This window comes from Branchiostoma floridae, chromosome 2 (assembly GCF_000003815.2).
Source record: "Branchiostoma floridae strain S238N-H82 chromosome 2, Bfl_VNyyK, whole genome shotgun sequence".
NCBI classification, from domain to species: domain Eukaryota; kingdom Metazoa; phylum Chordata; class Leptocardii; order Amphioxiformes; family Branchiostomatidae; genus Branchiostoma; species Branchiostoma floridae.
This window is the reverse complement of record NC_049980.1, coordinates 3533422-3544388: the sequence shown is the minus strand read 5'-3', so window position 1 is coordinate 3544388 and position 10967 is coordinate 3533422. Positions and strand designations below refer to the sequence as shown.

At 41.6% G+C, this 10967-nt stretch overlaps 2 protein-coding genes across 3 annotated transcripts in view; one reads left to right on the top strand and one right to left on the bottom strand.

Annotated features, from left to right (window-relative positions):
* Window positions 1-94: 94 nt before the first annotated feature.
* On the bottom strand, window positions 95-1989 carry LOC118410625 (UPF0235 protein C15orf40 homolog). The gene is made up of 4 exons (XM_035812407.1): window positions 1930-1989; window positions 1603-1717; window positions 991-1118; window positions 95-598 (listed from the first exon to the last, which is right to left on the bottom strand). The coding sequence occupies exons 1-4, from the start codon at window positions 1987-1989 to the stop codon at window positions 509-511; spliced, it is 393 nt and encodes a 130-aa protein (XP_035668300.1). The 3' UTR covers window positions 95-508.
* A 1056-nt stretch (window positions 1990-3045) lies between these two features.
* The window catches only part of LOC118409887 (cation channel sperm-associated protein 2-like), a 15196-nt gene continuing 7274 nt past the window's right edge, over window positions 3046-10967 (top strand). For both annotated transcript variants that reach the window (XM_035811259.1, XM_035811260.1), the window contains exons 1-7: window positions 3046-3381; window positions 5447-5743; window positions 6321-6497; window positions 7301-7369; window positions 8073-8239; window positions 9338-9502; window positions 10140-10264. In XM_035811259.1, the coding sequence (XP_035667152.1) occupies window positions 5470-5743; window positions 6321-6497; window positions 7301-7369; window positions 8073-8239; window positions 9338-9502; window positions 10140-10264 (977 nt within the window). In that variant the 5' untranslated portion in view covers window positions 3046-3381; window positions 5447-5469. The remainder of the gene's footprint in view (window positions 3382-5446; window positions 5744-6320; window positions 6498-7300; window positions 7370-8072; window positions 8240-9337; window positions 9503-10139; window positions 10265-10967) is intronic.

Genomic DNA, 10967 nt, shown 5'->3' with positions numbered 1-10967 from the left:
TTAGCCTGGGTACCATCCGGCCGGAAAGTAGTTCGCTACAATGTTCATTATATACTTTAACTATAGAAAGAGTGCTAATGCCCTGCCATGAACTGAACTGAACTTAAAACTGAATTACAGCATTTCAGCCAATCTAGTTAATATCATACAAGCTAATACTTCAGATCATTATGTCAATATAGCATTTTCTCATTTATGCAAGGAGTTGTAAATGAATTGGCCTATGTAGGCAGATATATGAACAGGACATAATAATATCATATTGAATATCTCTGTCTTAGCCTGTGGTAGTACAATATCAGACTTATATGCAGATTGTAATGACTTTTGACGGTCTTCTTCGTAGGTCGGACAATCCATTAAGAAGTGGAATTCGTTCTCTATGTTATTATGGCATGTGGGACGAAGTCTCTCATTGGCTGGTGTGTTGTAGTGTTGGCTCTTTTCAATTTGTAAGGTGTGAGCATTAATCCTTAGTTTCGTTAGGTCATAAGGGTTGTGATTTTTCTTAAATTGCTGCTTTTATTCTCTGAAGTACTGCATCTATTGTGGTTCCCGGAGTGTCGACTCGGACAGTCTTCTCTCTTGACTTGGCACCCTGTACAGATAGATTTTTTTTTAAATCATCATAAGCCCCCTCTGCTTATGTATACAAAGATAAGCATCTTAACACTATTATTTTATAAAGAAAAGGCCTGACATTATGGAGTATATGTAGTAAATGCTGATAGCTTCGAAAATTCTGGTGTATAAATCTTAAGTACAATGTACAAAGAAGAAAAGGTTTAAGTGATTATCCTCAACAGAGCTTTTTGAAGCATGATACTAGTATACACATTCAATTTTCCTACTCTTCAGTGGTACATCACTTTGATTAGGATACTAATTACATGTAAATACTAATACACTGTCTTTTGATAAGCAATCAACCAGGGACAAGCTTAAAATCTTAGAAAGATTCAAATTTTACACCTGCAAACGTGAACGTACCCTTTCCAACGATACAGCACTTTTCTTGACCTCTAGGACACCTGCCAAGTATCTGCAGAGTTCTGCATTTGCTTCACCCTCCATAGGGGGCGCTGTTATCTGCACACCAACAGTCTCTGTTGTTACATCTATGGTGGAGAGGGAAGACATCAAGTATAGCACTGTTGGGAAAGTATGTTAAAAAGATGTGCGACATGTGCACGGGGTAAGGGGTTCAAATCCCTAGGACAAATCAAAAGCCATGATCAATAGTTTCTTTGGTTAGTGGAAATTATACCTACGAGACATATTTGCACATCAATGCATACACAATGTATGGCAATATAACTATTACTGGAAATTCAAACAGTTTGACTGCCCTTGTAACTGGTGTGTCATATAATCACTCACTCACTCACTCACTCACTTGCTCTCACTCACTCACTCACCCACTCACTCACTCGCTCTCACTCACTCACTCACTCACTCACCCACTCACTCACTCACTCACTCTCGCTCGCTCTCACACTCACTCACTCACTCACTCACTCACTCACTCACTCACTCACTCACTCACTCACTCACTCACTCACTCACTCACTCGCTCATGGTTTACATAGTTCAAGTTCTGACCTGTTATGGCATTAGCCTTGGCTCCAGGCTTGGCATGTATGGCTACCAGGATGGACCCATCCTTACTCTGAGTGACTGGTGAAGCCTGGACAATAGGCGCTGCATTGGCCCCTACCTACATGTAAGGTAAAAAAAAAATAAAAAGGTCAGCAGTAAGTAATGGGCAACATTTTAGTCTAGGACACTGTTCCAGTACCCTTGTCGCCAGAGAACAGCGTTCGCGGCTACGATTCTTTCCCGGGCCCCTAGCAACATAGCCCCGTAAATCGAATTAGCCGGCCAGGAGTAGCATAGGTGGCATAATCCCTTGGCCGGCTGGAGTTGTACTCTGATAACCAGGGTACTGTTCCAGAGATATCTCTTGCTTGCAGTCTTATACGGCAGCATTGTATGGGATGATGTTCATTATAGACTGCAAGCAGGAAAAAGCCTTGTTTGGGGAGAGACACACATTGAGCACAGAAAAGAACCCACCACACTTATCAAAAAGAGTAGGGGACCTTCCCAGTGTGGGTGAATCAAATAAAGCCGTCCAAATATGCAGCTTGTGGCCCTCTGAGTGAGTGCGAGCCTGGCGTGTCATACCATGAGGCAGTTTACTGGGTAGGCAATACACACACACATGTAGAAAGATAGAGAGAGGGGGAGATAGAAAAAGAGAGAGAGAAAGACAGAGACAGAGGGGGATAAAGGGAGAGCGACAGAGACAGACAGTCAGAGACAGAGAAATCGACTACTAAAACAAGCTAGAGCCTAGGCTACATAATGTAAATAGAGTAGCTTGAGCTGGAGGAAAGCCAACTAGCACCAAGGACATCAACATGTTACCAACATAACGAGTACTGGACGCCTCTCGCGGAGACAGTTCGGTGAAAATACCAAGGTTTAGATACAAACCAAGTACATGAGAAACAAATATTCCACAATTTCTCACGTTGTTTCTCTTCAGAAATCCTTTACCCTTCCTTTTTTGAAAATCAGGAACCAAAATTTGTTTACGCTACCTTCTCTGCTAGCTTCCCCCTCCTCTTGTCTGTTTTTTAGGCATTCCTGGTCTCCCCCTGAACACAGTAGAGCTATATCTTGTAAGGAGGACAGAAGCAGCCGAGTTTAAAGTTCTCCGCATTAATTAGTGGGTTCTGGGAGGTCTGAAGCGCCTACAAATGTCACGATATCCAAGAAATGTTAACAAGTTTATAAAACTGCGGCGATACCTAACCTTTGACCTATAAGAGGCCAGACCATTATATAAGAGGTGACAACGAATATAGAATAATGTTGAAATAGATGGCAGATGCTCTTAAATGCCACTAGAGCCATTTACATTGTAATTTTGTAACTGTTTTATTTATTTAAATAGCAAATTTGAATAGGTGTATGACATTGACGAATGCATATAGGATCGAAACGACAAGGTTATGTAGTTGGAACAGTCCATTTTGGAATATTGGCGGGAAATGTAGAAATGGCAGTGTGGGGACAGCGTGCGTGCATCTTTCTGCAAAACATTGTCTCTTACTGCGCATTTCGGCAATTTCTCAAGCTTTTAACATACCTGGGGGATTAATCTAATGAAAAAGGATCTCAAAGTTGAAGAATGTGGGATAGAACCATGACAGAAATGCGGATTGAGTTCGATTCACGTTCGAGATTACTGAACAATGCCGTTCCAGAACAGTTTGTGTTTGCAGTTTTTCGGTTGACATGGAGGGCAAGAGGCAAACTTGAAAGCCAGGGAGGACTTACCAAGATAGTCTTGTGTCCCTGTTTATTTGGCTGGTAAGTATTCTAGGCTAAGTTTTCGAATTTCTAGCACATTTGTCAAAGTATTCAACATACAATGATATTATTAAGGAAATGAAAATATGGGAACCAAAAACTGAACTAAAAGAGTTTTTTTTGTTCAAATTTCTTTGGTTTTAAAACTGACTTGGGCAAACTATGAGATGGGTATCTGTTTTCCAGTGTTTTATTTTTCTACTGAGGCCGTACTAGTAGTAATTAAATTTGTTCATTTTGCAGCTGCTTTTTATGATTTGCAATATAACTATTAGTAATATAATATCAACTAAAATCTTTTTTGGGGGAAACAGACGAATATTGATGTGTGGTGGAATGTCATCCATTTTCGTCTTCGTCTTGTGTACCCTCTAAAAACCCCTGCTGGGGCGTCGCTGAGGGGGGGGGTGGCTTGCGGACTAGGGCAAGGCAGCCAAACCGGCCTTAAAGGCCTCGACTGACGGGGCCTGGGCAGTGTGCCCCGGCAGTCTGTTCCACTCGGCAACCGTCCGAGGGAAAAAAGAAAACTTAAAACAGTCTCTTTTAGCTGTGGTTAACTGATACTTAAACATGTGACTTCCTCTGGTTCTGCGTTGGGCAGGTTTAAGATACTGGGTTGGGGATATGTTTATGATGCCATTCACAATTTTGTAGAAAGTGATTAGACGTGCGTCTCTCCTTCTGTCAGCGAGGAGTGGCCATTGTAGGCTTGTGAGCATATCAGTTACACTACTGGTTCTGCGATAATCGTTGACGGTCACTCTTGCCGCTCTACGCTGCACTCTTTCTAGTGCCTGGGCCCCACTGATAGTATAGGGGTCCCACACTGCTGCGCTGTACTCCAAGTGCGGGCGCACCAACGCCTTATAGCATGTTGATTTGACCCGTGGTGGGCAGTGCTGTAAATTGCGGCGAATGACCGCCAGTATTCGATTCGCTTTACCAGTTGCGTACTTTATATGTGTGTCCCACTTCATGTCATGAGATAGTTGGACACCAAGATATGGGTGAGTTTTGACACTTGTAAGGTTTTCTGAACAAAGAACATATTGAGAAATAATTGGTTTACGTTTGTGGGTTATATGAAGTGTGTGGCACTTAGATGGATTAAAGGACATCTGCCAATGGTTTTGCCAATGGGTCAGTGCGTCAAGGTCAGCTTGTAAGCCTTGTACGTCACTTGGGTGTTCAATAATACGGTAAAGCAGGCAATCGTCTGCAAACAAACGCACGTTGGACCCAACAATATCAGGTAAATCATTTATGTAAAGTAGGAACAAGAGGGGTCCCAGAACAGTTCCTTGGGGCACTCCCGACAAAACCTTTGTGGGTTTCGAGGACTCCCCATCAAGGACAACTGCCTGGGTCCTTTGTGTAAGGAAGGCTTGAAGCCAAGACAAAAGATTACCAGAGATGCCGTAGTGCTGGAGCTTACTCAGAAGGCGAATGTGGGGAACCATATCAAAAGCCTTGCTGAAATCGAGCACTATGGCGTCAACCTGTTTTCCTTGGTCAAGGGCACTAGTCAGGTCGTGAGTCGTGACCAATAGCTGGCTTTCACAAGAGAGGCCTTTCCTAAAGCCATGTTGGGCAGGGGACAATATATTGTATTTATCAAGGTGTTTCATCATTTTAATTATATGATTGAAATAAGTCGCCCTAGCCATTGAAAAAAATGTTTATTTATTAGACTGCCAATCTTTCCAACTCAGTGTACTGCACCAAGTTACATTTCATCTTCCTAGACATAAGTTGTTTGGTGTGATTTGATGATTAAAACCATAATCTTTTGATTGAACCTTTAGGCATTTACTACACCAAACAAACTGTAAGATGGAATATAACAGTTAAATGATTGACAGTCCAGAAATCAAATTGTTAAACTGAAAATCTAACAATGTAACAGTCCATCAACTTGAATACAAATCAAAAGTGGAATTTGAACATCAATTTTGTTTCAAAGTTTTGTCCAGACATTAAGCTTTCATACTAATTACTAGTAGTCAATTTTAGTTCGAGGTTTTATGACCACAGTTAAATATTGTTTTGCCATTGTTTTGTTCAGGAAAGCATGCTTCCGCAGAAATCATGTTAGGAGGTGGGCAAAGACGTGGCAGCATAACTGGCACCCTAGCGTCGGCACTAGGCAGTGGCGAAAAACGTGGGAGCATCACCCTCAAACCTCCCGATGAAGCCGCCAACACCAAAGGTCAGGGGTCAGAGATGGCGAACGCTGCGACCGAGCTGAGTCCGAAGGCGGAGCTGTTTCGCTCGCGCCTCATTCACGACTTCAACATGCTGGACTCCATTGGGGAGACGGGAGTTTTCACCGCCCCAAAGTACCACATGCCAGAGCTCATGGGTAAGCAGGGCTCGAAATGCTACCTGCATGTATGCATATGCAGGTTAATGCAGGTAAAAATGGTGCTGTGCAGGTATTTCTGGTGTCTACCTGCACCTAACCTGCACTGGTCCATGTACTGGGTTTTATACATAAATGTCCTATGATGTAGGTGCACATGTGGATTGTTCTTAGCTGCGTTGGCTGTTACCACCAATAAAGATAACGTTTCTTCCCCATTTTACTGGTTAGTTTTGATAAAATTCATGAAAATTCACAGAGCAGTCACTTAATTCCAGTCTGCAAAAACCTGTGAATGGGCGATGATCACAACAATAGTCCTTTTGGTTCTACACAACAAAGGAATTGCTATTCTTGGAATTGCTTCGGGTTATTTATGCCAGCCCCTCCACTATACTAAATAGATTTTGGGGAGAATCCTGGCTTCGAACTTTGTTCTTATGGCTTAGTTTGAGGGTTAGTGTAGTTAAAAGTGAAACTCTGAACAGATACATTAGACTTCTATTGGAGTCATAAAAGGTAACACCGTTGGAACAACATTGTTTTAGAAATCCTTTTTTTTTCTTAATTTGTTTAGACCCGGAAGTGATGAACAAGCTGATGGTGGAGAGTCCCAACGCGCTGGTCAAGTTCCAGATACACGAGCACATGGAGTCGCTTTTTGTGGACCGCACGCTCCGACGCAAGAACCGCGTACGGAACAAGTACTCCAAGCTCCCCTCGCTGGATCTGTGGGCCAGCTGGATTCTCGAGAGTATCCTTTGAATACTACAAAATGTCACTCATAAAACTAAGTAATACATATGAGTGACATTTGCATACGATCCTGACATGTTCAACCGGTCTATTTAGTTAGATGTGTTGGATATAGTAACTAGTCGGACAAATTGAAGACACGTCTGTCTTGTGAGACGATCAAACCAAAACTGACTTTTATTGAAAATGGCATTACTGGTTGCGTTCTGGCGGTTCTAGAACACCCCTCCCATAACAGGTATAGATGGCCCAACGGAGTAAACAACAACAACTCGACATGCTCAAGTGGACGGTCACTGCGTTGGAAGAAGGGTCGCCAGAACGCGACAGTTACAATTAACAAATTCAAGTAAATATACAATACAATACAATTCAATACGTTACATAGTATACGATACAATACAGTACATTACAGATGTACTTGTATTGTATTGTTTCTGCCAGTTCATTTGAGTGACATTGAAGAAGAGTGATGAACATCACTGAACATCCAGAAGTAAATCTCGGAGTCTGTTTTTATCCATGTGTACAGATTAAATTCTATTTGAATATTGTTTACCTGGATGTCTGACCTCCATAAACATATGAATACAATAATGTAGGTTACTTTAAGTGGTAAAATACAGGACTGTTTGATATCATAAACTCATTTTCCTAATCATACTGCAAGTGCTTTGAGAGTATATAATATATATGAGATATAATGAACTTTAGATATAATAAAATTGATAGGTAGTGTGTTCATGTTATTGCAGTAGCTGATTTCTTGTTCTGCTTTCCTTCACTAAAATCTTTTGCCAGGCAACTTTTTCCAGAAGTTCATGTTGTTTTTGATCCTGAGCAACTCCATTGTGCTCGGCATTGACTCGGGTAAGACATGAAGAGACATGTACTTGTGCGATGTTAGATTTACATTGTGTAAGCTGCAAAGTTGGGGCATTTGGGAACTGCAAACTTTGGGAGCATTTGCAGTTCCAAAGAAGGTTGGTGGAGGGCCCAAACTGTCATTCTTTCTTAACCATAATTATAAGAGCTACATGACAATGTATGTACCAAACCATCTTGACCATAGCTTGTCCAGAAAAAATATCAAAACGGGGCCGTTCCACTGCAATACCATGGACAGCTGATTACGAGAACCCAGCATCTAATGATTTTTAGGTCTCATCAAGACCTGCCCACATACATTGTACCAGTCTGTCTGTCAACATGATTGATTGTAGGCATTCTAAAAAGTTAAGTTATCTGTTAAAAGTTGGCAGACACACAAACTCACACAAACACAGTCACACTCACACACACACACACACTCATTAATGTTCACAAATGCACGCACTCGAACACACACAATCATGCACATACACACACACTCATATATGCACACACACTCATACATGCGTACACTCATACACACAATGTCAAACAAACACACACTCATACATGCATACACACACTCATACACGCAAATTTGAATGTCAAACACACACGCACACATGCATGCACACACACACTCATAAGTGGAAGAACAAAATTCTGATGAACATTATATATTTCTTCCCCCCCCCCCCCCCAGAGGTTGGAGATAATGAAGACTATGCCATCCTGAACATGTGCATCAAAATCTTTGACTACTGCTCCCTCATCATGTACATGTTGGAGATCATCTTGAAGTGGTTGGACGACTTCATCCCCTTCTGGAGTAGTGGCTGGAATGTCTTTGACTTCATTGTCACAGTACAGGTAACGTTAGTTCACCTTTATCCACAGGGTAACCTATATCCGTTGTGTAGCTAAACAGGGTTTCCATGGATGTCAAGTCGATGGACGGCTGCTTTGAATTGTACTATTTTCAAACTATTGCAGTTTGAAGCAACCATCTGTCGACATGATATCCCCAAATACATTGTTCTTAAAAAGAACGGATAAAGGTTACCCCAAGAGGAAAGGTAAACTAGCGTAACATGTAGTTTCAGATTGTTGACATTTTGTTCTGCAGAACTATTCAGAATTGGTACTTGATATCATCAAGAAAAGCATGTAGCTAAATTGACTGATAGTTGGATCAAAGCATAGATCTAGAATTGACCAAACAAACACTCAGATGTTACAGTTAGTACAATCTGAGCCACCAGAAGTAATGTGTATCATGCGAAGCTCAGTAAACATCAAGAATACAATACCGTGTATTTTTAGGTATTAAAATATCACCTGAAGACTGACAAGCCCAACCGCAGGTAGGATCACCCAAAGGACACAGATATTTTGACTAACATCTGAGGAGGGCTAGTAACCACGTCAATGCGGAATAAACCACATATTATGTGTCCATCATCCGAGTCCAGCATTTGAATTTTCAACATTGGTGCACTTTGCGATGTGTGATAGAGTTACTATATAGATTCTGAAGCCCATGTGATAACAGTAGAACCTCGGTCTGCCCATTCCCCTATGCAGAGACAGCCAACGTCACCAGCAAACTGCCTGTTGTCTGTACTCTGCTATCTCAACTGTCACCATCAGTTACTGACCACCCTGCTTATAAATATTAATGAGCTTACCCTTATACATGCGAGATCCCTTTGAAAACTGATAGGCCTCTTATAAAAATATGATTGGCTGATAGCTGGTTTGTGGCGACGCCCACAGGAACTGATGGTGACTGTTGAGATAGCAGAGTATACAGACAAGAGGCGGTTTGCTGGCGCCGTTTGATGCCTCTGCGTAGGGTAATGGGTCTGTCACACCTGTATGGAACATTATCAAGGCCCAGATATGACATATACAATGCCTGCATAATATATTGCATTGAAAACATTTCTCCACACCCCCCACCCCTAGTCTGTAGTCCCTGAGGTCATGAATATGACTGGAGATGTTGGAACGGGCGGTCTCGGCGACATCGCCAAGCAGATGCGCATCTTCCGCGTGCTGCGGTCGCTAAAGATGGTTTCCCGTTTCCGCCAAGTCCGACTCATCGCTCTGGCCATCACCAAGGCATTTCAGGTAGGACTAATACGATGACAAATACAATTTTTAGGTTGATTTAGAATCCAGTATCCTCTTTAGTCCTCAAGTCTGTTCAAGCCATTGCACGGATAAACTTGACAGCAAAGATGGCAAATGTAGCATACAGGAAATAAGACTTCCATGATGAAGCTAATAAGACAGAGTAGATAGATAAGAAATTGTTATTATTATTATTTGGGGGAGACTCTTGATATAGTTGTTATCTGTTTTGTCTTACTTTCATCCTTATGTGAAGCTGCCATACAGCAGCCCAGCCTGTCTAATAAGTGCCTGTAACCATACCCTTTCCCTCCCCCCCAAAAAAAGGTTCTTTGAATTTGTTAGGGACCTGGCAGCTAATTACACCTTGTAGATGGATACCATGCTTATGCCATGCAAAAATGGTAGTTTTGTTTACTTCGGTGGGGGATTGTTGTTTTTGCTGATATGTTCTTTTTCTTCTCTCTTCTGACATTAGCTATCATGATCAGAGCTTAGCTTGAATATTAGCTGTTATGACAAAAGGCTAGAGGGAAAACATTCTGAATTTTTGCGAAAATGTTGCCTTTCTAGTACTTAAAAGTTTCTTTTCCAAATTTTGTGCCTTAATGTTTCTGACATCTCTTCTGCCCAGTCCATGACCTTCATCTTGCTGCTGCTGTTGACCTTCATGTACATCTTCGCCATCATGGGCATCATCTTCTTTGAGAACTACACCAACGCTGAGGGGATTTACCTGGAGTACCAGAATAGCTTTAGGTATTTCCGAAAATAGTTTCATCAGGTTGGTAGAATATAGGATGAAGGAGAATTCTAATATTACACAACCAGTAGGTACTTACATAGCTTACGTTTTGATGTCTCTCAGACACCTTTGTCAGAGCTTCTAACTGGAGTTCTGCTTCTAACTGTTTCCGCAAAAGCGCCACCTACGTGGGCTACTTATAGCGGTGAAAAGCAGAACTTCAGTTAGAAGCTCTGACGAAGGTGTCTGAGAGACATTGAAACTTAAGCTATGTAAGTACCCACTGGTTGTGTAATAAGAATTCTCCTTTAGCTTTAGGTATGTAAAGCACAGGTTTGTAGCTAGAACCCGTCCTTCCGTCCTTTGGTAGAATTTTACAGCTGGGGACGGAACAAAATTTTGCCCATTCCGTCCTCTGTGATGGACAAAAACCTATATGTTAAGTCAATAAATATATAAAAAAACTGTCTCTCTTGTGTAATTTTCACCAAAAAGATGAATAACTTAGTCTACCAGCAAAATTTACACCTTAAAATGTAGGAAATAGCATTTCAGAGGGTCTAGATTTCAAATTTATTCAAAGGAGGATGCCCCCAGACTCCCCTAGAAACTTTGCACCTTCAGCGCTCGATAGGATTCAAAATCAAGGGGACGGAAAATGATTTCAGGCTGGCTGCAACCCTGGACTAAAGCACATGTATGAAACTCGTATATCAA